Genomic DNA, 24,329 nt, shown 5'->3' on the forward strand with positions numbered 1-24,329 from the left:
ACTGTGTCTCACATGTCCTGATTTCTTGACTGCATTGTGTTGTCCCCCTGATATTTTGCCCCATGCCCCCTTCTTAATGTTGAGGTTGTTTACGGGATGTCGGATGCCTCCGTATTGCAAGTGTGCCTGTCATACGTCCTCTCCCCATATTATAAAATTAAGCCTTATTTACTCCTGTGTTTTAGCCCTTTAGTTTCTGTATCTCTTCTCCCCTATTGCGATTGTACGGCCTCTGCTTTGTATTGATTGATTATGTAATATTTGCCTGGTGACTCCTGATTGTTTTGTACACTGCGGCCGGCTTGCTTGGTTGTGGGCCTCGACTTGTCTTCTTTTGATGTCAATAAAGGTTTTAAAAAAAAAAAAAAAAAAATTTGCCACTACCAGACCCATTTTTCCAGTGGGAATATTGTTGTAAAAATTAACCATTAGCATACGTTGCCTTCTATCAAGGTCCATTACAATTTTCTGATAGTAGATCTCCTCCAGGTAATTCGCGATCTTTTTTACATTTAGCATGTTTGACATGTAGATACAAAGTCCTCCCTTCGCCCTCCCCTAACACTTAGGCCCTCCATTGCTGACGTATGGAAAGTTTTGAAGCCATTAATGTGGATTGCCTTTATCAACCAGGTTTCCTGGAGGCATACGGCATCATACGCTTCTATAAAATTACACCAAATAGAATTGCTTCTCTTAGAGCGTAAAACTGCAATATTCCACGAGGCAAAATTACAGGTTACTTCATCACTCCTGCTCCGTGGAATAATTGGCACTCTGCATATGGGATTTGACCAACTACATAAGCGATACCTCATCAGGGATTGGGAACTTAAAAACCTCCTGAGATTCATCTAACGGTGTGTTACTATGACCTCCAGAAACTGCTCTTTGCACTAATGAGTCTTGTGTGACCAATTGTGTACCTATGGCTAAATAAAGCTTATCAGGGATAGAAGGATCTTTATAGGAACTATGCGATCGTAGTGTCTTTGGGTTAATCTCAAGCTTCAGGGAGGAGTCTCCTGAATGAGCCATACATTTGTCCAGTCATACTCCTTTGAGAGAGTTAAAAATGTTGTAGCGGTTGCTAAGTGAGATTGCGTTGCTACACTGCCTGACCCATGGGAGTATTTCTCCCCCCCCCCCCCCCCCCCCTCGATTGCCATGAAGCTTCAAGTGGCATCACATCTCTACCCTGCCTAATCCCTGGGAATGTTTGCCCACCCCCCCCTCAATTGGCAGTAATCTCTGGGGAGGTTGATAGAAACATTCAAGCGGGAGAATATTTATCTTCTGTGCCGCGATATGACTATTTCCGCCCCTAACCAGGATAGTTGCACCAAGCCTAGAGACTTAAAGCTTAAAACCACGTAATCACCAGGTAGAGTCTTAGGTGATTTGCCGACCCACCCCGCTCTCCATGCCATTTTAAACTCCGAGAAGAGCTTATTTTTAATCCCCGTCCTGGAGCTCACTAGGTGCAGACATTTGTTCCGCTAAGTTCACCAAAGTTCAAGGGCGTTAGGTGGGAAAAGTGGAACATTAGCCAGGACAACTACAAAGGGAGTTACATCTGGGGGAGATGCAATTTCAGATTTGAATTTGTAGCAGTCCCCTCATTGTGTCTCTGCAGGATCTGCACGGTGGGCTATCTCGAACCGTTCCCCAATTTAGGCGTCCCATTGGTAACTGCTGGTCTATTGGCAGATTTAGAACCAGTTGAACTGGGCTGAAGTCCCGGCCATGAAGATGTAGGTGATATTAGTCTTTGGTGTGGGGGATAAATCAAGTCTATGTTTTTAACTCTATTGCCAGATGTTCTAGGACAGGGATCATTGTGTGAAACTAAATTGCCAGTAGGAATGCCACTCTTATTTCCCATTTAATTCATAGTTACTAGGTCAGTACCCCTACTTGGACAAGTGTCCAAATGGGGTATGGAAATACTGATGATAAACTCCTCTAGCTTAGCAAGTCTAGCCTCAATATGGGATCATTTATGGGACAGAGGGTCCAACAGGGCTACAAGCGTTACCTCTAACCTTTTCCATGATTCCTCCTCATTGTGCCCCAGAAGAAGCCCATTAACAGGAGTCTCAGTCACTATAATATGTCCCTGCCTGCAAACACTATCAGTGGTGTTAAGTTTTCTCCTAGTTACCCTTGGAGACTGTTGTTTATTTTTCAGTGTGCCTCGACCCTTCCTTTTCTTAGGAGGATGTTCAAGGCTGTTACCTTGGCATACTTTTGCCTTCTGACCCCTAGTAATAACATTTGGCCCGGTTAATCTTCTTACTGACTCTGGGGAACTGTTCAACTCTGGATCCACTTCTATAGTCTGTAATTGATTACTGTGCTTGCTATGATGGCCTGTTTCTTTAACCTCTTCCTCCTCTTCCTTCTGATCAAGAGGCCCTATCTGTACACTGCAAATCTGGGTGTGCTGGGGTTCCAGCGACAACCTACGCTCTGTGAGCTCTATCTCGTGGATCAGTGCAGATTCTGCCCTCAACAAAAAGGTATCAAGAGTCCCCACAACCCCTACGCCAGATTTGCGTTTACTCATTTTTAAGTAGATCACGTAATTAGAAATGTCCACACGGTACCTGCGACGTGCTACAATCTTCCAGTCAAATCAGTTAAAAAGTTTTAATAATATGGCCCAGCCTGGCATCTTGTGGTCTCTGGTGGGCTCGGACCGGCCCGCCCTATGCCCGGGCACGCCTGCTTGTGTCCCGCGCTGTGGGAGCCCTAGCCGCCTTATGAACACCTACGGACACTCTTCCCTTGCGTGGGCGGCGTGCGCGCTACGTGGGCTGCTGGGAGGTGTAGTCCGGTGATATGCAGCAACACTGTAGCAAGTGGGGAGAAGATTCGGGAGCTCACGGTTGTGTCGAACAATCTCCCGCTCTTGGTCGATATTCGGCAACAATGTATCAAGTATCAAGAAGTTTTCAAAGGCTCCCTATTAGTAGTCTAAGTATTGTCTTGTATAGCTAGTTGTTCTCTCCAACAGCAGGCAGTTCTACTTCATACCAATACATATATTTATCAATAGATTTAGCAGATTTGTCTGACAGATAGGCTGTTCTATCAATCTTGCCTGTCCGATAGCCGGATATTTTATCACACAGGTGGGCATAAAGATGTGGGTAAGTGAGCTACATGGAGTATAGCTCATTGTACACTAGGCAGCTAGTAAATAATAACTTACTGCATTGTGTTTAGCTCCACATAGGTCAGCCTCTGGTGGGGAGAATAAGAACCAGAAATTGAGACGCATCTTAACACAAACACACACCAAATATCACTACACCATCTTTACATACTATCTGTCTGTGAACATTGTTAACTGTAGAATCAACCGTAAAGCTGCCCATCGTCCACTTGGAGAAAAATGTTGTTGTGTAAATCAAAGCAGAATCAAAAGACAAAAGCAAGGTGCTTTTTTCCTGCCCATTGGTTTTCCCTCCACTGTTTTCAAAGCATTTTTAAGATGGATTTCCTTTTGTAGTGCGTGGTGTGCTCCTGAGAAGAGAAAAATGATCATTGAGGCATGGCATAGGCATTTCTGTACATGCAGTGGATAAAACATGCACAGGGACACAAAAAGCTAAATTAATCTATAAATATTTTGTGCAGTGAATTATACACTTTGTGTCAACTTATGAGCACCATGTGCTTCTAAATATAGTTTTATAGTGGCATGTATGTTTTATTTTGACCTGTGATAACAATTCTCTGGAACGTAATCTAAAGATTTGTATTACTGATTACTTTGATTGCAACTCTAGCCACTAATTGGGCTCAAATGCCATATTTGTCTGATCTGAAAAACGAAAAACGGCATTTTATGAAAAAAAAGACTTCTAAATAAAAAAGTCTTCCAAATAAAATGACAAATGAAGAATACAAATTAGTGGAATAGACCTATTGTTTTAAGTTGTTTTAACCCTCCATCATTAACTTTAAACATGGTCATATATTCAGCCGAAATGTGTGGTTCTCCGCAAGAGGCAAACATTTGTTTTAATGGGTTTTGTAACCCTGATATTTAGGATTGGAATCAGGGAAATTAAAAGGGGCACCTATGATGTTTTCATAACAATACAGAAGGAGTTAGAATGTGTCACCTGTTCAGACACATCTGCCATGGATGCGTTCCCCTATATCAAAGTGCATTACCTCTGGAAGATCAGTAGAATGATTGTTTTGCAATGATAAGCATGAGCCCACTTCACCAATTTGCTTTAAACTTGTGCTGTGGCAGGTCTACAGATGATAGCTTGGGTGCTATGAAAAAAGCGTTTAAAGGAAAGTGCCTTTTGCCTAAATGAACAATTATACCTGGTCTTCAATAAGCTCTGCTTATAAATAAAATAGACACGTTTGTGTGAAAGAGTTCAGTATTGAAACTATCAGCAGATACTTTTGCATGATTGCTGTTTGGCAGAGTCTACAATAATTCAAACAGGTATAGGTTTTCTTAACTATTAATAAAAACATTTTTTCTTGTAAAGAACTTTAAAAAAAACCCTGTCTTGTTCCATTTTCCCTTTCAGTAGAACAAAGAGCCATTCGACAAATGAACAAAGGCTACATTTTGAATTGTATATCCAAATTCCACATCCTTATTATTTTTTTAATTACCACATAATCCTACCCTACTTTTTCAGACTTGTAATGGTCCGTTCATCCATGAAAACATTTTTCCATTGTCTGTTTTATACATATCTGTAAACCAAGGGTCAGTGTCATTCCCTTAATTCATTATGCTTATAAATTTACAGCAGCAGGTTATAAACTGTCAGTTATTTCATTGTGAATTTAACCAATAGCTTTGGTATTTGTCGATTTCTTTTGTAAGTAAAAAAAGATATCAGTGTATTATTCCTGCAGCCAATCTGCATAAATGCCTTGGAGTTGGTATCACTATAAATTAAGGTGAACTTTTTTGGATACATTTAGCGGCATGAGTCACAAAAATAATTTTAAATCTACAGTCTCAGGGCCTAATTACGAGTGTGTTGGTGTATTCGGACCTGTGTGTAAACCACTTCTTAGGCATGGGTCAGAATTACGAGTTGGAAGGTACTTAACCCACCCAATAGTTATAGTGTTAAATGCCTCAACCTACTTTAAATTTCGGCAGACCAAAACTGCTGAAATTTAAAATACAAAAAGTATAAGGTATTTATTTACCTTATCATGCAAAATTTGGCACGTTAAACATCAAAAGCTGCATGTTATTCCCCGCAAACTCATAACAGGTGCAATTTATTGTATGTGATAATTAACAAACCCTATGGCAGTGGTCTTCAAATTATTTAATACTGCCCCCTTCCGCTCCCCCCCAAGGAAAGAATAAAATTCATCGGGACCCCTCAGATTTTTCACAATTATTCTATTAAGCTGGCAATGTTGAAAACATTTTCGACTTATTTAAACACAAGACATATTTAAACATTGCAGTTAAATTCTGTTACCATTTAAAAAATGCAACCAAATACATGATTTCCAAACATTCTATTCTGGTCAGACAGGCCTTACTAACGCGTAAAACCACAGTGTGATTATTAGAAATGGGGTTAGGGGTTTTGAAGAATATTTGGAGTCCCTTCCCTTTTGACACATACTCCCAGCTAGGATATGAATGACAAATGAAGCTTGTGAGGGCCCACTACAGAGTGGCTTACTGCTGCTCGTTTTTCCCTCCCTCTTAAAACAAGGCCCTGCTATCAGCATAATGCATATTTGGCTAGAGCCTGGCTAACCCCCCCCTCTCCCCCCGCCACCCCCCCCGACCACTTGAGGCACTCCTAGGGTGGCCTGTCCCCCAGTTTGAAGACCCCTACCCTATGGTATCGCTATTTATCAAGTGTAATAAATAGCAGCTATGCTCTTAATCAGGGCCACAGTGTTTACCCATGAGTGGGTGCACATTTATGAATATTGGTCATTCACAAGCCTGTCTAGGAGTACTCATGTAATCTTGCAACAGTTGCTCAATTCCTTATGATTTCTCTGAGAGGGCACATCTTCATGCTGAATTGTACATTGGATACAACTGCATATGCAACAATGCCTTTGCATGAGTGCAATTGTCCTCTCATCTCCTCCTCATTAGTTCAGTCAATCAATCAAAATATTTTTATTCGGCCGGAGCCATAAAAGCCGGGCATCAACATGAAAGATACAAAAACATTTCAGCAAAAACATAAACTCAGTTCACTAAAACAAAATAAAAGTGCCCATGTGCAGTTCATAATACATATGTATCTCAAAATATAAAAGAAGTTTAAATCATTTCCTAACAATGAAAACCAGCAGCCTGAGAATTAACGTTTCAGCAAAGGCATAAACTCATTCATTCTATGGAGAAAGTGCGCCAGTGCAATGTAAAATACATATATGTTACAAAAGATAATTTTTTTTATTAATATTGTTTCCTAACATTAAAAGCCACTCGTATTAAATTTAAAATCGCATAGCCAAACGCTGGTGATCCTAAATACCACAATAGTTAAGTTACTTATGCATAGTATTAAACCATTCTCAGATAATACATTGCATACATAAACTACAATAATTTAGCAAATATATTTCCGAAAAGTGTTTCTAATCCTTTAAGTAAGCATTGTGATATGTATGTTAAACTTGCACGTGCTTTGTACTTATATGGTCTTTGTGTATCAGGGCCTTTGTTCTTGAGGTTCCTCAAGTGCTAGTCCAAATCCACGAGAAACGCAATATAAAATGTCTCTTTAGTTGAATGATTAATACATGACATAATCTGGTCATAAGTCTGACCTATTTTCATGTCGCTGTTGAAGTTAACCATTTCATATAATACCCAAAGGATTGGAAAATTATTTGTTGTGTCAACGTTTTATTTGATCACACACATACTATCAGAGATTAATACATTTATTCTGTGCAGTTGTGTATGTATCTCACCATGTATTAACAAAATATAGACTTTCCTAAAATGCAAAATATTTTAAAGTAGTGTAAAAAAGTCAGGGAATTTTATACCATAATGACTATATTGCCAAACGTAGCTAAAAGGCAGGTTTGTACTTACCCCAGTTGGGTCACATGCTCCCGAGCACCATGTTGTACTAGGACTGACATGATTTTGAAAAGATAACCGAACATGATCATTAAATTCAAACCTTGTCTAGGTCGTGAAAGTCACAATTATGTGCCTTATAAACCATTATTGGTGTATAGTGAAAAGAGCCGAAGGGAAAGAGCAAACATTTCGAAATACCCAATCTTAACATTTGCATGCCTGCGCCAAGCATATCATTTGCTGATGAACATGCTGCTTAACATTGGTCTTGATTGGGATTTATTTTACCTTTGATCGGATGCAGTTTAATTAGTTGCACTCTTTGGAGTGTACCTCATCTGCTTTTATTAATGATTATTTTGCCATCATTATTTCATTAGTCTTTCCGGACTGAAGGTGGAAATTCAGAACTCACTTCAAAAAGCCCTGTAATGATTTCAGACTCCCCGGTTAATACACTGAGCTCTAATTCTATTGTGGTAAGCTCAAATCAGTAACTTTCATTGTATTAATGCATTTTTAAATACTATATATATGTGTGTGTGTGTGTGCACACACGTTCATAATTATAACATACTATGCACACATCCATGTATGTACATATGTGCATATAGGCAAGTATATTCATATGTATGAAAGTATATATATATATCTCTCCTCCAGGCTTAGGTTACAGCCGCTGCTGCTCCACAACAGAGGGTGTGTCGTCGTTAGTGGACCACCCAAGCACAGTCCAGTAACAATTGCCAATGCCTTGCAAACCAAGGAATGACGACCCCGTGTTCTGGCCAAATTTAATTTATTCTGTCATCTGGTAAGCAGGCTTGATCATTGATATTGCGTGTCGCTACTGAGAAGGATAAAATTCATTATATATAAATACATAAGTATAGTGTATTTTGAAGGTATCCCATTGAAACGCTATCGCGGTTCCTTCCCTTCACTCTATTATTGAGTTAAAGGAAACCAGACGCAGTTGCATGATGGGAAAACTTTACAAAACCTATTGAGTGCGAATCCTACCCTAGTGGATACCTTCAAAATACACTATACTTATGTTTTTATATATCATGAATTTTATCCTTCTCAGTAGCGACACGCAATAATAGAGTACCGTGATGAGTATTTTGTCTCCGATGTCTGTCTTCCAATTGCAAATTATTTATTGGAAGCGGCATTCGGAACAAGCGTATTTACCTATTTGTAATTAACTTTGTCAATTCAAATGTGCACTGCTAAATAATGTACAACAATTTTAACATGTAACAAAGAGTACATTTCTGATATGAAAGGATGCAAAAACTACAAGTTTTTCTTTTAATACACTTCCATGGTAGTCATGTCATGTGAGCTGTCACAAGAACATTATTTAAACTGGTTGATTTGGAATAACAAAGTTTTGGTGATCAAACCTGCTGGACAGGCGAAACGTGTCTTACCATCTGACTCAATAAATGAAATTTAGCCAGAACACGGCGTAGCCATTCCTTGGTTTGCGAGGCATTGGCTATATATATATATATATATATATATATATATATATATATATATATATATATATATATATATATATTCACTGAAAAAACCATAGGTTATAGACCATATATAGTTAGGAATTAGCATTTACAAAACCTTGAAAATTCACTGAAAAAACCATAGGTTATAGACCATATATAGTTAGGGATTAGCATTTACAAAACCTTATTTTACTCACACAAAACCAATGAAATTCCATATATAGTTAGTTGTACTAACTATATATCGCGCACCCGCAATCCACTGCTGATCATGTCACATATTACATCATTCATGACATGGTCAGTGACATCACTGATGACATCACTGATGACATCTCAAATGACATCACTGATGACATCACTGATGACATCTCAAATGACATCACTGATGACATCACTGATAAAATCTCATTTGACATTACTGATCACATCACTGATGACATCATTCATGTGATAATACGATGAACCTCTTCAGACTCTAATATAACCTTAGATACACTCAGTGTAAACAGACACTCACAGACTGTCACTCATCCATGGAGTTACTTACACACCTAGTCAGTCATGCAAAGAATCAATCACAGCTCCATTTTCACAACTATACAGTTATACACACCTTATTTATTCAAACATATACTAAAACATATTTACTCACTTATACAATCCTGGATACAAGTGCACAATGATCCATACAGCCACTCACACATTCACTGGCTCTTATGCACAGTTATTTATATATGTCAACTCTCACATGTACTGTATTTTACATATGTACTTACTTTGACATGTAGCACTGAGATATCTATTCACTCACCAATACAGTCATGCACACAGTCAACCGCCCATACAGCTGTTTCCACATGCACTTTTGAACCCATACATCTATGCACAGAGTCATACACCTCCCAGCCACCCACACACACTCCCAGTTTCCCATACAAATGCTTGGGCAACCAATCAATAACCCATATAGTTACTCATATAGCTACTGAGCAACACATGCAGCAGTTTACAGAACAACAGACATAATGATGCACAAATTAAGACAGTTTAGTCACTAACCCATGCACTCAGTGAGACACATTTAACCACTCACTCATACAGTCAGTCATGCACTTACTAAATCCTTCATCCAGACACTTATACATCCACTCATTCTTAAATATGTAAGACATATTTTAACTTTACAGAAAAATACAGTCACTGGATGTTGTCATCAGTGATGTCATTAGTGATGTCATTTGAGATGTCATCAGTGATGTCATTTGAGATGTCATCAGTGATGTCATCAGTGATGTCATTTGAGATGTCATCAGTGATGTCATCAGTGATGTCATTTGAGATGTCATCAGTGATGTCATCAGTGATGTCACTGACCATGTCATGAATGATGTAATATGTGACATGATCAGCAGTGGATTGCGGGTGCGCGATATATAGTTAGTACAACTAACTATATATGGAATTTCATTGGTTTTGTGTGAGTAAAATAAGGTTTTGTAAATGCTAATCCCTAACTATATATGGTCTATAACCTATGGTTTTTTCAGTGAATTTTCAAGGTTTTGTAAATGCTAATTCCTAACTATATATGGTCTATAACCTATGGTTTTTTCAGTGAATTTCATTGGTTTTTTAACAGCTAATATCAAAACCTTTACAATGTATTCTTCTTTAAATAGAAAAATATTTTTTACATGTTTTTAATACAATTTTTTTTTAATTATTTTTATTGTTTCGCTCCCGGTACGCGAACCGGTTAGCTTCCCGTTAGCTCAATTCGGAGGCGCGACCTGGTCCGCGAACCGGTAAACGTTCCGTTTGCGCACCTTTCGCGTTAGAAAACAACATCGTGACGCGTCGCGTCAGCATGACGTTTCGCGTTCTCGCGTAATACGTCATATTACGTGCTACGTTAGCGTACCCGGAAGCGCAGCGGTACGCGAACCGGAAGCGATCCGCGGCGCGGCGCCGACCGCGTAACGTAAACACAGCAGGTCATGTGACTCGGTAATAACACTTTTCATTGGTTCATTTCACTTTTGGTTTCCTAATGATGTAATACTAGGTCATGTGATCTAAAATGAACACTTTTCATTGGTTTAGAACTTTTGCTTTTCCCAAATGATGAAAACCCCTCCTTCTTTCCTCACTCTGACTTTCATCTTGGTGAGAGAAAGACCCTTTATTTACACTTTGACATGGCTTCATTAGTAGCTTCAGCTGGTTCTAACCCACCACCTCCACCAAATCCAAGAAAGAGAGGACCACCTGCTGAAGTAATTTTGCAAGAAGAGGAAGAACAGGAAGAGGAGGAAGAGCCAAGGTTTTTGCCAGAGGAGCCCAGGAGGTACAATCGAAAAGAGAATTACATTTGGCAATTCTATAGAATTCCTGAGGGGCAAAAAAAAGTGAATGCACGCTACGTGTTTTGCCGTATATGCGGTGATAGATTGTCAAGGGGAACTGAAAAAAAATACAGTTACGGCAATCACACTATGCATCGGCATATGAGTAGGTGGCACCCAAATAATTATAGTGCTGCCCAGCTACGTGATGAGCAACAAAATCCCCTCCCAATGGCAAGAAGATCGGTTGTTCCAGAGGTGTCGGGACCAGAGGCGAGGGAGATGATCCCAAACATTCAAATGTTGTTTGGGCACGTGAAGCAAGTGTGCGTGCACTGCGGCGATTTCATCTGCTACAGGGAAAGTAGCATCATTTTGATTATGAGAGCTATTCAGAATCATGTTAATGTTTGTCTGAAATGCCCCAAAAAATAAATTCTTTTTTTTTTGTTGCTCCTGTTGAGCCCTTTACAATGGATCGTTTTTGTTTCCCCCCCCCAAAAAAAACCAAAAAATATATAAAAACGTTCAGAAAATACAAAAAAAGTAAAAAAATGTTTAAAAAATACTAAAAAAAATATAAAACAACAAAAACATTAAAAAAAAAGTTCTTTTCAGAACTACCTCCCCATTATAAAAAAATTGGTAGAATATTTTGAACTCTGCCAACCTCTATTTCTCTTAGTTCGCTCCCCGGAGCGCTACCCGGTACGCGTACCGGAAGCTAACCAAAAAAAAATATTTTTTAAAAAAAAGAACAGTAAGTATAAGGTAAGCAAACAGACAGTTATGTGAAAAGAAAGACAGCTCTAGGGAGTAAACAAGAGATACTGTTACCTACAATCCACTGCTGATGATGTCACATATTACATCATTCATGACATGGTCAGTAACATCAACAGCAGTGGATTGCGGGTAACAGTATCCTTAGTTTACTCCCTATAGCTGTCTTTCTTTTAACATAACTGTCTGTTTCCTTCCCTTATAGTTACTGTTCTTTTTTTTAAAAAAAAATTTTGATCAGTCATAAACAGTGACATTAATAGAAACAGAGAGAGTGAACAAGAGTGAAGAACTATGGTCCTCCTCAGCCACCCTCAGAAAACCAAGGGGGTCAAGATACATCTACCGTGCCCCCTTCTACCCATTCTGAACATTATTTGCCCTCCATCTTGTATCTTGATTCGACCGAAACACAAAATGGTGGACTCCCGTAACGCTGCTGGTTTGCGAACCGGGCCACTTCCCGGGAAGCGGTCCAAAAAAAAAGGTGGGAAAGTAATTCACAGACACTAAGAGTAATAGAGACGGAGTGAGTGAACAAGACTGAGGAACTATGAGAACAGAAGGACTGAGAAAAAGAGTGGAAGGAGTTGAGTAAGTAGGTAATAGAGAAAGGAATGAGGAAAGTAGCAAAGGCAGGAAACTGAGGGTTAAAGAAGTGAAGCAGTGGATCTAATAGTAGGTGAATGTGATAGAAATGTAACGAAAAGAGTACAACTATTTACCTTATAATTGCCGTTAAATTAATCACTTTTTATTTTTATACTTTCAATCTGTGAAAGAGAGAACCAACATTTGAAAAATATTAAAACATGTATTTAAAAATTACAAAAGACAAGGGAAAAGATTGAAGGACAAATAGTTTTTCAACAACTTTGACACTGACAGAAGCTTCTGCTTCTCCAGGTCCCCTACACAGTCCTAAAGATATACATTTTAAACTAACAGTATCTTGATGCAGATGAAGTGAGGCCTATCTTACAACATGGTGCATCTTTTGCATTGCTCTTGTTTCAGAAAAGTGTCGCTTCAGGATGCCAATAACATGTCTCCTATCCAGAGATTTGTTTGAGGTGAGGCCTACTCAGAGTTCAAGATGAGATTTACACTTGTTGAAGTGTACAGAGGAGATAATATCTGTGAAAGTCTACCAATGAAGTGAGTCATGTCCACTGCACTCTTCAACAAAGTAGAAACCTCCTATGTTTCCCTGGACAGACCTAAACTTGATCTGCACAATGTGATTCATAATGATAGGAAACACAGGTGATGTAATTGAAATATGTGCAATTTATTTTGGTCATTTCACAATCACATCACTTGTGTTTCCTTTGCTTAGGTATCTCATTGTGCAGATGTAGTCCAGCATATGAAAGAATACGTAGAAGTGCAGCACTGCATGCAACAACTTTGACACTTACAGAAGCCTCACCTTCTCCATGCCTCCTACACAGTTCTACATATACATCATAAATGCAAACAGTACAGAATTAATTATACATGTTAAATGGTTTATTTTTGCTGTTCTCAGAATGTATCAAAATTCACTAAAAACAGTGACTTGAAGGTATTCATCATGTAACAGCGGGGGAAAAAAACACAATCAAAATGATTGTGTTTAAAAAACCCATACAACATCAGAAATCAAAATTCAGAACTCCTTAAAGTTAACTTACTTTCCATGACGTCCAAGGATGTCCTATGAACAGCTTACACTCTTTTGTGCTGTTATTACTTTCAGCCCGCCACTTTCTGAAAGAAAACCTCCATCGTTTTTAAAAACATGTTACATGCAATAAATGACTTCTTGCTCTCTACCACAATTTTCCACAAGGCCAAATCTAGTCAGAGCCATTTATAACTCTTGGATTTCTTGTAAGCCAATCCCATCATTTGGCATTTCCGCAACTTTCAGAATTAAAATGTTGAAGATCATTTTCACAATCCTGAAATAGTAATATCTTCCCCTTCTTGCTCAGTCATGTTCTACATTTCCTATGACACTGATACTGCTTAATATGAAGCAGACTTACACTACCTCTATGACTACTACAATTATTTAATTCTCTACATCACTTTTAATCACAAAGCAATGTAAAACAGTAGACAGCATTGCAGACTTACATTCCCTCTACTCCATGTTTTGATTGGCTGCTTCAATTAGCTTATAAAAAGAAACAGTTTTTCTGAACTCATTCAAAGTGCACATATATCTCCATGATGTCCAGTCCTATGATTAGAAGTTATGTCTCTGAACTACACTTATCCTCAAGGCCAAATTGTGTAGGAGCCATTAGAACTTCTTGAAATTCCACAGAGCACATCCCGAGATTATTTCCCTAAAATTTTGGTTTTAAAAACACCAGGTAAGAGTTTTTAAGGTCATACGGCAATTTTTTTGTGAAAATTAAAACAGAATCATTGCAGAATGACCAGCCATTTCTAGACTTTAAATAAGCTGTGTAATGTCCTGATGTTATTGAAGGGCCGTCATGATATATAATTGCTGTAGTTACAAAAGTCCTTCCTGATATTGACAACTGCGAAGCTACAAAATTTTTTATTAAAGTTGTCAATTTTGTTCCATCAGGCCTACATCGTTGGAACATTAAAATGACGTACTGGCCATATGTTCGTATAAATAATGTGGACATCATTTCAGATTTACATTGGCTACACTCCATGTTGTGATTAGCAGCTTTTACTAGCTTATTAAAGGAGACTGATTTACTGTCTGGCAAAGTTAAATATATAAATCTTTCTGAGTCTACACTAGTAGTACTTGATACCATACAGTTCTCGCAGTCATGCTGCCATTGATAAGAAAGCCCAAACAGCTGATCTACATCTACACCTTCAGCATGTAATACATCAAGCATATACATTAAAAACTCCTGACAATCTTGCTGAATATTTTGAGAGAATTGTGTTTGGCCTGAACATCTGTCTAACAGATTTCGAATTTCAGACACACTTTCTATGTTTCTTCTATCAGTGGTACATTTCTCTAACACAGAATTTAACAAACTGCAAAATCTTTGATCAGAATTGACCACAATCTCTTCTTTTACATTTTTTAGAGAAAACAAAACATTAATTACTACATTAGCATAGCAGTTGACACCAGAACTGTTTTCAAACTGAAAACCAACAACATCTTCAACAGAATCCTTTTTGTTTCTGCTTGTAATTTTAGGTTCATTGACTTTTTGTCTTTTTGCTACAACCTCCCCAGTATTGTTCTCATTTCTTCGTTTCCGGCCTACCACACGTTTCTCAAACAAAGGAAACTGAGGCAAATGTGGCGCATACTCTCTTCTTAACCTATTGTATTCCTTAACACAATCTAGATCTGCACAAATGTTTGTGACATCACACTCAATCAAGTACAATCCCGATAAAGTTCTAACTCGTGACAATGCCACATATGCCATACCCTCCTTGAACACAGAACTGCCAATATTCACCAATGCACTGTCTACACTTAAACCTTGCGATTTATGGATTGTCACCGCATATGCCAAGCAAACAGGAAACTGCTTACGGCGAACATATAAGTCTTTTACAAGCAAAAATCTAGCAGAACAACGAGCAATTAGCTGTACTTCCTCAATGCCATCAAATTTAATTTTTAAAAATTCAATTCCATCTCTATTTCTGTATTTCACAAAATCAACAACATTACCCATTGATCCATTTACCAGACCTCTTTCAACATGTAAATTCCTTCTTAAAATTATACGGCAGTTCAAGCACACATTCAGAGTCTTTTCAAAACCTGCAGTTTTAGATATACTCTTCTCTAATGAATCCAATTTTGTTTTCAGATTCTCAGACAAAATAATTGTTGATCCCATATGCTCTACTCTATCAATAGCTTCCAGTTTCACAATCTCTTGCTTTTCTAAATGCAACATTTTGTTGTTAAATTTGGCACATTCTGCAAGAGTTGGCATCAAACATATTCCAGATTTCTTTTCAGTAATTTTCTGAAAAATATTCTCAGGCACAACATCTTGTTCTGGATATAAATTTGACAGTAATCGTGCATGTAAAACTTCTTTCCCATGCTCGGTCACTTTTCCAATTCTAACATCTTGTAGAATAGTCTTGTAAACTTCATCCTTCGCCTGACGCATATTTTCATGCAGTTCAGCATAATTGAAGTTTAACCATATATTGACGTTGCCAATGCTGCCTAGGCACTTCCTGGTATCTTCATGCGTGAGCATTTTGAACACAGGTTGCCCTTTCACTGGTGTCAGCTGCAGAAGATCTCCGAAAACAATGATGTGTTTGCCACCAAATAACACATCATACTCTGTTTTGAGAACTTCTTGCATCCTCAAATGCACAAAGGCAAGCATGACATTGGAAACCATGCTTACTTCGTCAATGATAAGAAGTTTCATTTTCCTCAAGATTCTTGAAACTTCAAAACAAGCATCTCCAGATAGCTTGTGATATTCTAATTTGTTGTCATGCTCCACTGGCAGCATCAGTAAACGATGTAAAGTAATCCCTTTAATATTATGTGCTGCCAGTCCAGTTGGAGCAGTGACAACACAAGACAGCGATGACTCTGTCCTTTCCTGCAAATAGCATGAAATTGCTTTAATGAGGAAACTTTTTCCAGTTCCCGCTTCTCCACTCACGTACAGTCGGACAGGCTTCAACGACGTACATGAGCACTCTTTCTTATCATGACTTAATCCATGATCAATTTGCATGGTAACTTCGTCATATATTTTCCTCTGCTCAACGTTGAGTTGCCTTTCCAACTCTTCTAAGTTAACCGCATCCTCTTGAGCATGTGCCATGGCTCTTTCCACTTCATTCATAGCAGTGGCAGCTTCATTTTCAATAACAGGTCCTCCTAGTGGATCCTGACTCAATCAAGCAGAACTCTGACTGTCCTGAGAACTGTCTCTGGCAATCTCGGCTGCAATCGTTGCTTCCTGCTCAATTTCCGCATTCAACATTTCTACATATTTGGGAAAAGCAGGACATTCTATGGTCTCCTTGGCGGCATTGAAAGAGTCTTCGTAACAGAGAAAATCTCCAAGCAGTTCCTCTTCTGCACGCCAAGGCTTGAAAAGTTGCAAAAGTGCTAAATAGAAAAACTCCTTTTTTTCAGGAGATTCGCCACTCAATTTTCGATGGTTTACCAAGTGGCATTTTCTTTGCTTGACCAGACATCCCTCACTTCCTATTACAGCATACACTCCTTTCTCAGTATCTTCTTTGATGTTCCTCTTGAATATGTAATTTTGCAGAACCTCATACAGACAAACATTCTCGAGGTGACTGCTTCGATTTGGATAATATGTATCCAACATGTTTGTCTTCAAAATGTCGGTACTGTTTGGCTCCTTTTCCGCCAAATACTCAATTTCCCGCACAGGTTTGAGAACTCGATTACGCGTTGCAGCAAGACCAAGACTCGCCCAAACGATACTCCTGGACTTGGCATAGAGACTTGCTGAAGACAACCGGTCAGAACATTCGTACGCTCCGATTTCTCGATGCGACAACATCTTCAGACTGAAACTGTACAACTTCTTGCTGAGGCTCTTTTCATGGGAAATGTCCTCCCACATATCCTTCAATTCTGTCTTCTCTTTTTTGGTGATGTAAGACGTCACATACCGAGCCACAGCCATACAGTTATCAGCCACAAACTGTATATCCATGTTAGCATTCCACATGGACAAAATCACCGGGTTGTAGTCGTTGATGTACTTGGACTCTTCGTTCCTCTTCAAATTGTAAGTGTTTTTAGGTGATTTCTTCATGACATTGTGTTGCAACGAAGACATCAAACTGTTTACTCTTCCTTTAGAAATCACCGGTCGTGGAAAGCCGAAACGACATTTAGTGTAGAACTTGTCTTTGTTTCGGAATTTACGACGGCAGTACTTTCCACATCGATGGCTTTGGAAACGCAGAACTTTTTCTCTTAGGCTTTTCTTCTCCTTTGCGTTTGGAACAGCACACGTAGAATACTGTTGGATGAAACTCATCACTGAGTCTTCTGGATCCGTTCCAAATTTAGGTGCATCCTTGATCCACAGCAACATATGTATATGAGGAGCACCTCTTGCTTGGTACTCCTTTCTCCAGAAGAAATCCAACACCTCTCCAAGAGGTGGATTCTTCTTATTCATGATGAAAGACATCATAGCTTCAAATCTATGATTGAAGTACCTACATACATTGACTGGATCCAAAGAGCACAGTTCTCCAGGCGTCTTGAATTCGATGTTATCTACGTTAGCATTTGCCTCTCGTAGAAATTCAAGTAAGTCTTCCCAGCCATACTCGGCACAGCTCAGAGTGAGGAACCATGTGGGAGTACCTAAGTTCCTCAGCATACATTTTAAATCACCATGACGACGGTACCAGTACTCATTAGTACCACGCTGACACGCCATGAGATTAATCAGGTGAGAATCCAAAATACTATCTTGGACATTGACTTTATCCATAAAGTCACTTGCCGAGATGTTTTGCATGTGTATACCACTTTTCAAGATGTGGTTCACTGCATATGACAGTCCAGACAGATCGCTTTCAAACAGGAGATGAAACAAATAGGGAATGCATTGTCGAAACCTAGCATCTCCTGCATACAATCGCAAAGTCCGGTATTCAGAAGCAGGAATTTGATGAGGTCGCTCATCATATCTTCCTCCCTGACCTGTTGGAAAAAGCTGTGGGAAACACCGAGCTTCCAAACTTTCCTCCCAAACACTAATGGGACTCCCTTTGGCTTGTTTCATTTGAAACAACTCAATAGCATTCCCCATGACTTCCTTGGAATGCAAAGGATGAACACTATAATGTTCATATATTTCTTCACTAGTAGAGGGTTCTACTTTCTCAATTTGACCAGCACACAAATCGCTATCCTCTTCCTCACTTACTTCCTCTTCTGCAACATATACATTCTTATAGTATTTATTATTTTTTTTCAAATACAATGTTGCCTTTTTAACTTTCCTAACATCTACTAAATCTTGCCATATTTTCTTATTCTTTGTCGGAACCCCATTAACTAAGATAACCAGAGGTTCCTCTTCCACTTTTTCTACTCCAATTGTGTTAATGTTTTTCTTGAAATCTAGAGGCAAATAAACAACTCTTCCCTTTAATCCTCTCTGTAAATCAGATGGAGGCAATTTCCCTGTCTTTGGCTCCATTCTTACAATAGCCTGAAAGGGATGGATACTTTGAATCAAAATAGATTCATAAGTATTTAAGTCCTTCAATTCAGAAGGAATCTCAACCAATTCCAGATTATTATGAACTGCTCTAGCAGGCATCTGGTTTTGTTTTAATTTGTTACAACAATAAGTACACACACGTTGATCCAATCCCAAATCAAAACAATTTTCTACCATCAAGTATGTTGCAAAATCCTTCCATTCACTATTATTTTCCCTTTCACTTTTTGCATATAAATCCACTAACTTAGTCTGATTCTTATAATAAGTGCGTCGACAACACACACAAGTGAAATTAGGCCTCTCACTTGATTTCACGTCAAACGTCGCAATTTCCCTCTGGAAATTATCTGTACTGGAAACCTGTACACTATCTTCCACATGACCCTCTACTTCTTGCTCAATTTCAACATTCTCCTCTTTACTTCCAAAGTAACAAAACTCAATTTCTTCACATATATTCTTCACATCTATTTCAGAACCATGCAAAAGAGCAGCGCATAATTGTTTCAGCATAATTGCTGGACTCTTAGCATAATACAACATTCTAACTAATTTCCTCACTTTGTTATGATGCACTGCTAGCATCCTGAAATGATGAAAAACACTCTGGCATACTCTCCTGGAAAGACAAGCCAGTGAATGACCATGCAAACCTGTCACTTCTCTTACTCTGCAAGGATCTAATTCTTGCAACAACATCATTTTCTGCTTCAAACTTTTTTTGTTAAATGACCGTACAAAATCACAAAGCAAATTGATGGAATCCTGTCGCACACTGCAAATACTACTACACTTCCAGGTGTACACAGGACCCTTAGCACGTCTTCCTAAAACCTCATTACCTAACACCTCTTCTGCCTCTGTTGTCACAAGTTTTTCTTTTTCAACTGGACAACCATCTTTCACTTCATAAGCACGACCACTGGTGTCAACTGCATGCACCAAATCATTATCCTGGAAATAACTCTCCTCATTAAAAAATGCCTCACAGCTTGAACTATGCATCCATTCTCCAGAAAAAACTTCACAAAAATTACTACGATTAACTATTCTCTTCCATCTACTATTTCTTTTGAAATCAAAAATTGCCTTGTTTAGCTTCCTAATTCTATTGATTATCAAAATAAATAACTTACGTTTAATTTCAAATGCCTGATCAATAACTTTCTCAACTTTTTTTTTTCTCTTATAAAAAACTAGTTTCTGTTGACCTTTCTTAATATTTTTTAACAAATTGCCAATTATCCTGTTGCGGAACATTCGTTTACGAATCTCCCTAAACTGTTGTTTCCTTCTACTATCATGCACAGATTTATCTCTTGCTCTAGCAGTAACATTTTTCATTGTCCTTTTCTTTCCATTTGATTTCCTTCTCGTTTTATGGACTGAAACATTTTCTGTAGTAATATTTTTTTTAATACAAATATTTCTTATGAAATATTTAGAGCTCTTACCCGGTGCTTTCTTCGTGGCTAGAGAAATCTTTTTGTTAGAGGACTGCTGCGTTTTTTTTTTCACCTGCTGTCTTTGACGTTTTGCAGCCTTTATCTGTCTTTCTATTGTAGGCATGGTGAAATCTTGAAATGATCTGCAGTTGAATCTGTGGAAAAATATAATAAAAAATGTTATTAAACATTATTACCAAACAGTAAATCAGTAACAGTGATCAAAAACTTAACACACTACTTGACATTTTAATTTGAAGATTTTTTAGTCATTGGCAATTTTACAATACAGAAATACCAGAAAAGAAATGACATTTATATTTATGTTACCTATGCTATTTTATATGTGAATCTGATCTAATTTTATGAGCATATTTTAATATTTTATTGAAGACACTACACATAACCTGTTTTTGAAGGTGTCTTTATTTTTAAATTAAACGGTTTACCTTTTTACTTTTTATTAATTATAAATTTTAAAAATAAATGTTTATATTTCCAAAGGCTCAAGCAGGTCAGCTTCCCATCCTATATCATATAATTCGGACAAATCTGCATCCTCATCACGCTCTTCTTCATCCTCAGGATTTAAATCATCCAAAGGATCAACATCCACTGATGTTTCAATTACAAGGTCAATGATGAGGTCAAAATCAACTGATTGCAGATTGTCGCTCATGTTGAGGTTGTCTTTATCTTTAAAGAAAGATAACAACAATGAGATGTTGCAGAGTAAGAGACAAATCTCAGAGATTATAATAGTAAAATTGTTTAACAAGATTAACATTTTGCAGCTATTATTTAGCCATGTCCAGCAATGCTGAGCAGGTGAAGCCTATGTCTAATTTTTCACTGAACAGGACTCATCTCTTCTTAACCTTGAATAAGCCTCACCGACTCTGTGTCCCCTGCACATACTTAAATGTAAAGGGGCAGATTTATATTAAATGGCACATCCCCAGGCATGCACCAGTTAACGTGCACCACTGCTCTGCCACCCATGGTGTGCCGCATTTACAATCAGATAGGAGAAAGCTGCGTCAAAACCCTGCGCCTGCTTGAAGCTGGCATAGGTCTTGACGCAGCATTGTGGAGATGGGGCACCCCTGAGCCTTGCTGGAGCTGCATCGCACTTGCGATACAACTCCAGCAATGCGCCACCTTTACGGCACAGATGCGTCACGCATCTGTGCCGTTTTTGCCCCATGCTGCGCCGCATTGTAAATGCAGCACACCATGGGTGGCGGAACAGCGGCGCAGGATGACTGTCACATCCCTGGTGATGCACCAGTCATCATAAATCTATCCCTAAGCTTCTTATCTTGTTACAGATGAACTGCCATATGTATCATCAAAATATTTTACATTTTCTAAATAGCGAATTTTAAGGAATAAATAGCGATTCTTTACCATTCCTAATTTGCGATGAGCAAATTGCTAATTGCAAGTTACCCATTCATTTCCATGGGCTAGGAGGCTCATAGGAATGAAGGTTTAATTTGCGATTAGCAATTTGCTCATCACAAAATAGGAATTTTTCCAAGGGTGCAGGGGTGTCTCAAGAACACCCTGCTGCACCCCTGAAAAACAAATTTGGGGGCATATGGCACACATACATGCCCTAAGGGCATGTGTTGGCGTCATATGGCACCTTTTGTTTTTTTGAAAAAAAGCTTTTTGAAAAGAATTCACAAATTACCACCAATTTACCACAATAGTTTACAAATCCTTAATGTCATTTTTTACATAGTTTTTGTTTGATACATTGCATTTAAGTAGTCACAAAATTTGCAAATCCTTCAGTGCAATTGCAAAATAAGGAATAGCAAATTTTGCTACTCCTTATTTTGCATCAAACTTGTTTGATACATACCATTTGTCTAATTAACATTCGCAAAGGCCGAAATTCGTAGAATTTTGATCTTTGCAAATGCTAATTAGCTTGATACATATGGCCCCAAGTGAGGCCTGTCTTGCGACATGTTGCATCTTTTGCATCACTGCTGCTTGGGTTTTATGTGGTACGTTTTTTTTACACCATGACATATCTGCCTAAATGCATCAATTTGTAATGTTGTCGCCTCATAGCAAATCTTTTGCACCACCGCTGCATCATAAAAGTGACGCACAGTGGCACAAAAGAGGCATACACCTATCATAAATCTGTCCCTAGCATTTTAAATGATTAATCCAGGATGACAATAAAGTGTGTCCTATCCAGAGGTTTGTTTAAGGTGAGGCCTACTCAGGATTGCAGATTAAAGTTACGCTTGATGAAGAATACAGAGGAGATAATACATGTAAAGGCCTACCAATGAAGTAAGTAATGTGCACTTTATTGCGCCAGTCATCATAAATGTATCCCTAAGCTTCTTATCTTGTTACAGATGAACCACCATATGTACCATCAAACTATTTTGCATTTCCTAAATAGCAAATTTTAAGGAATAAATAGCAATTCTTTACTATTCCTAATTTGCAATGAGCAAATTGCTAATTGCAAATTACCCATTCATTTCCATGGGCTAGGAGGCTCATAGGAATGAAGGTTGCAATTTGTGATTAGCAATTAGCTCATCACAAAATAGGATTTTTTTCAAGCGTGCAGGGGTATCTCAAGAACACCCTGCTGCACCCCTGAAAAAGAAATTTGGGAGCATATGGCACACCTACATGCCCTAAGGGCATGTATGGGCGTCATATGGGACCTTTTGTTTTTTAGAAAAAAATGCTTTTTGAAAAGAATTCGCAAATTACCACAAACTAGAAGTTGGTGGTAGTTTCCAAATCCTTAATATCATTTTTTACATATTTTTTGTTTGATACATTGCATTTAAGGAATCGCAAATTTTGAATTATTGACATTTTAAGTCATTTCCACATGTGCAGTGTTTTCAAAATATGATTTGAAAATCGTTTTTGGGGAAAAGTAATGGTTTGCAAATTTATGACAAGGACATAATGGTGTATGCTTCTCTATAAGGCATTTCAGTGTCTCTGATGTCATTTTTCCCATATTACATTATAAGACCTTTCCCCATGGAGCACATTCCTTGTAAATATGCTCCCACCTGTGCATTGCGAATTTAGATTTTGACTGTTTGAGTCACATAGCCATGTTAAAAGTGACCCAAAAAAATTGCAAACGTTTTAAAATAACACATTCATGTGTCTTAAGGACATTTTAAGTCATTTCCCCATGGACAATGTTTTCTAAGTGGCGCAAAAGAGGCATACACCTATCATAAATCTGTCCCTAGCATTTTAAATGATTAATACAGGATAACAATAAGATGTAGCCTATCCAGAGGTTTGTTTAAAGTGAGGCCTACTCAGGATTGCAGATTAAAGTTACGCTTGATGAAGAATACAGAGGAGATAATACATGTAAAGCTCTACCAATGAAGTAAGTGATGTCTACTTCATTGCGCCAGTCAGCATAAATGAATCCATAAGCTTCTTATCTTGTTAGACATCAACCGCCATATGTATCATATAACTATTTTGCATTTCCAAAAAAGCGAATTTTAAGGAATAAATAGCGATTCTTTACCATTCCAAATTTGCGATGAGAAAATTGCTAATTGCTATTTTACCCATTCATTTCCATGGGCTAGGAGGCTCATATAAATGAAGGTGCAATTTGCGATTAACAATTTGCTCATCACAAATTAGGAATTTATTCCAAAGGTGCAGGGGTGTCTCAAGAACACCCTGCTGCACCCCTAAAAAAGAAATTTGGGGGCATATGGCGCACATAAATTTTAACAACATTCCTTTACCTCAACAACGATTTTCAAATCATAACTTCAAAACACTACACATGGGAAAATTACTTAAATTGTCCTTAAGACACATAAAAGCGTTTTTTGATTGGCTTTCCTGCATGGTAGGGTCACTTTTAACATGGCTATGTAACACAAACATTC

At 38.2% G+C, this 24,329-nt stretch overlaps 1 protein-coding gene across 41 annotated transcripts in view; it reads left to right on the plus strand.

The window, feature by feature from the left end:
* The window catches only part of SORBS1 (sorbin and SH3 domain containing 1), a 1,860,906-nt gene that overhangs the window by 1,733,107 nt on the left and 103,470 nt on the right, over window positions 1-24,329 (plus strand). For all 41 annotated transcript variants that reach the window (XM_078643144.1, XM_078643174.1, XM_078643143.1 and 38 more), the window contains one exon: window positions 7,459-7,557. In XM_078643144.1, the coding sequence (XP_078499270.1) occupies window positions 7,459-7,557 (99 nt within the window). The remainder of the gene's footprint in view (window positions 1-7,458; window positions 7,558-24,329) is intronic.

The sequence above is a fragment of the Lissotriton helveticus genome, chromosome 5_1 (genome assembly GCF_964261635.1).
Source record: "Lissotriton helveticus chromosome 5_1, aLisHel1.1, whole genome shotgun sequence".
NCBI lineage: Eukaryota > Metazoa > Chordata > Amphibia > Caudata > Salamandridae > Lissotriton > Lissotriton helveticus.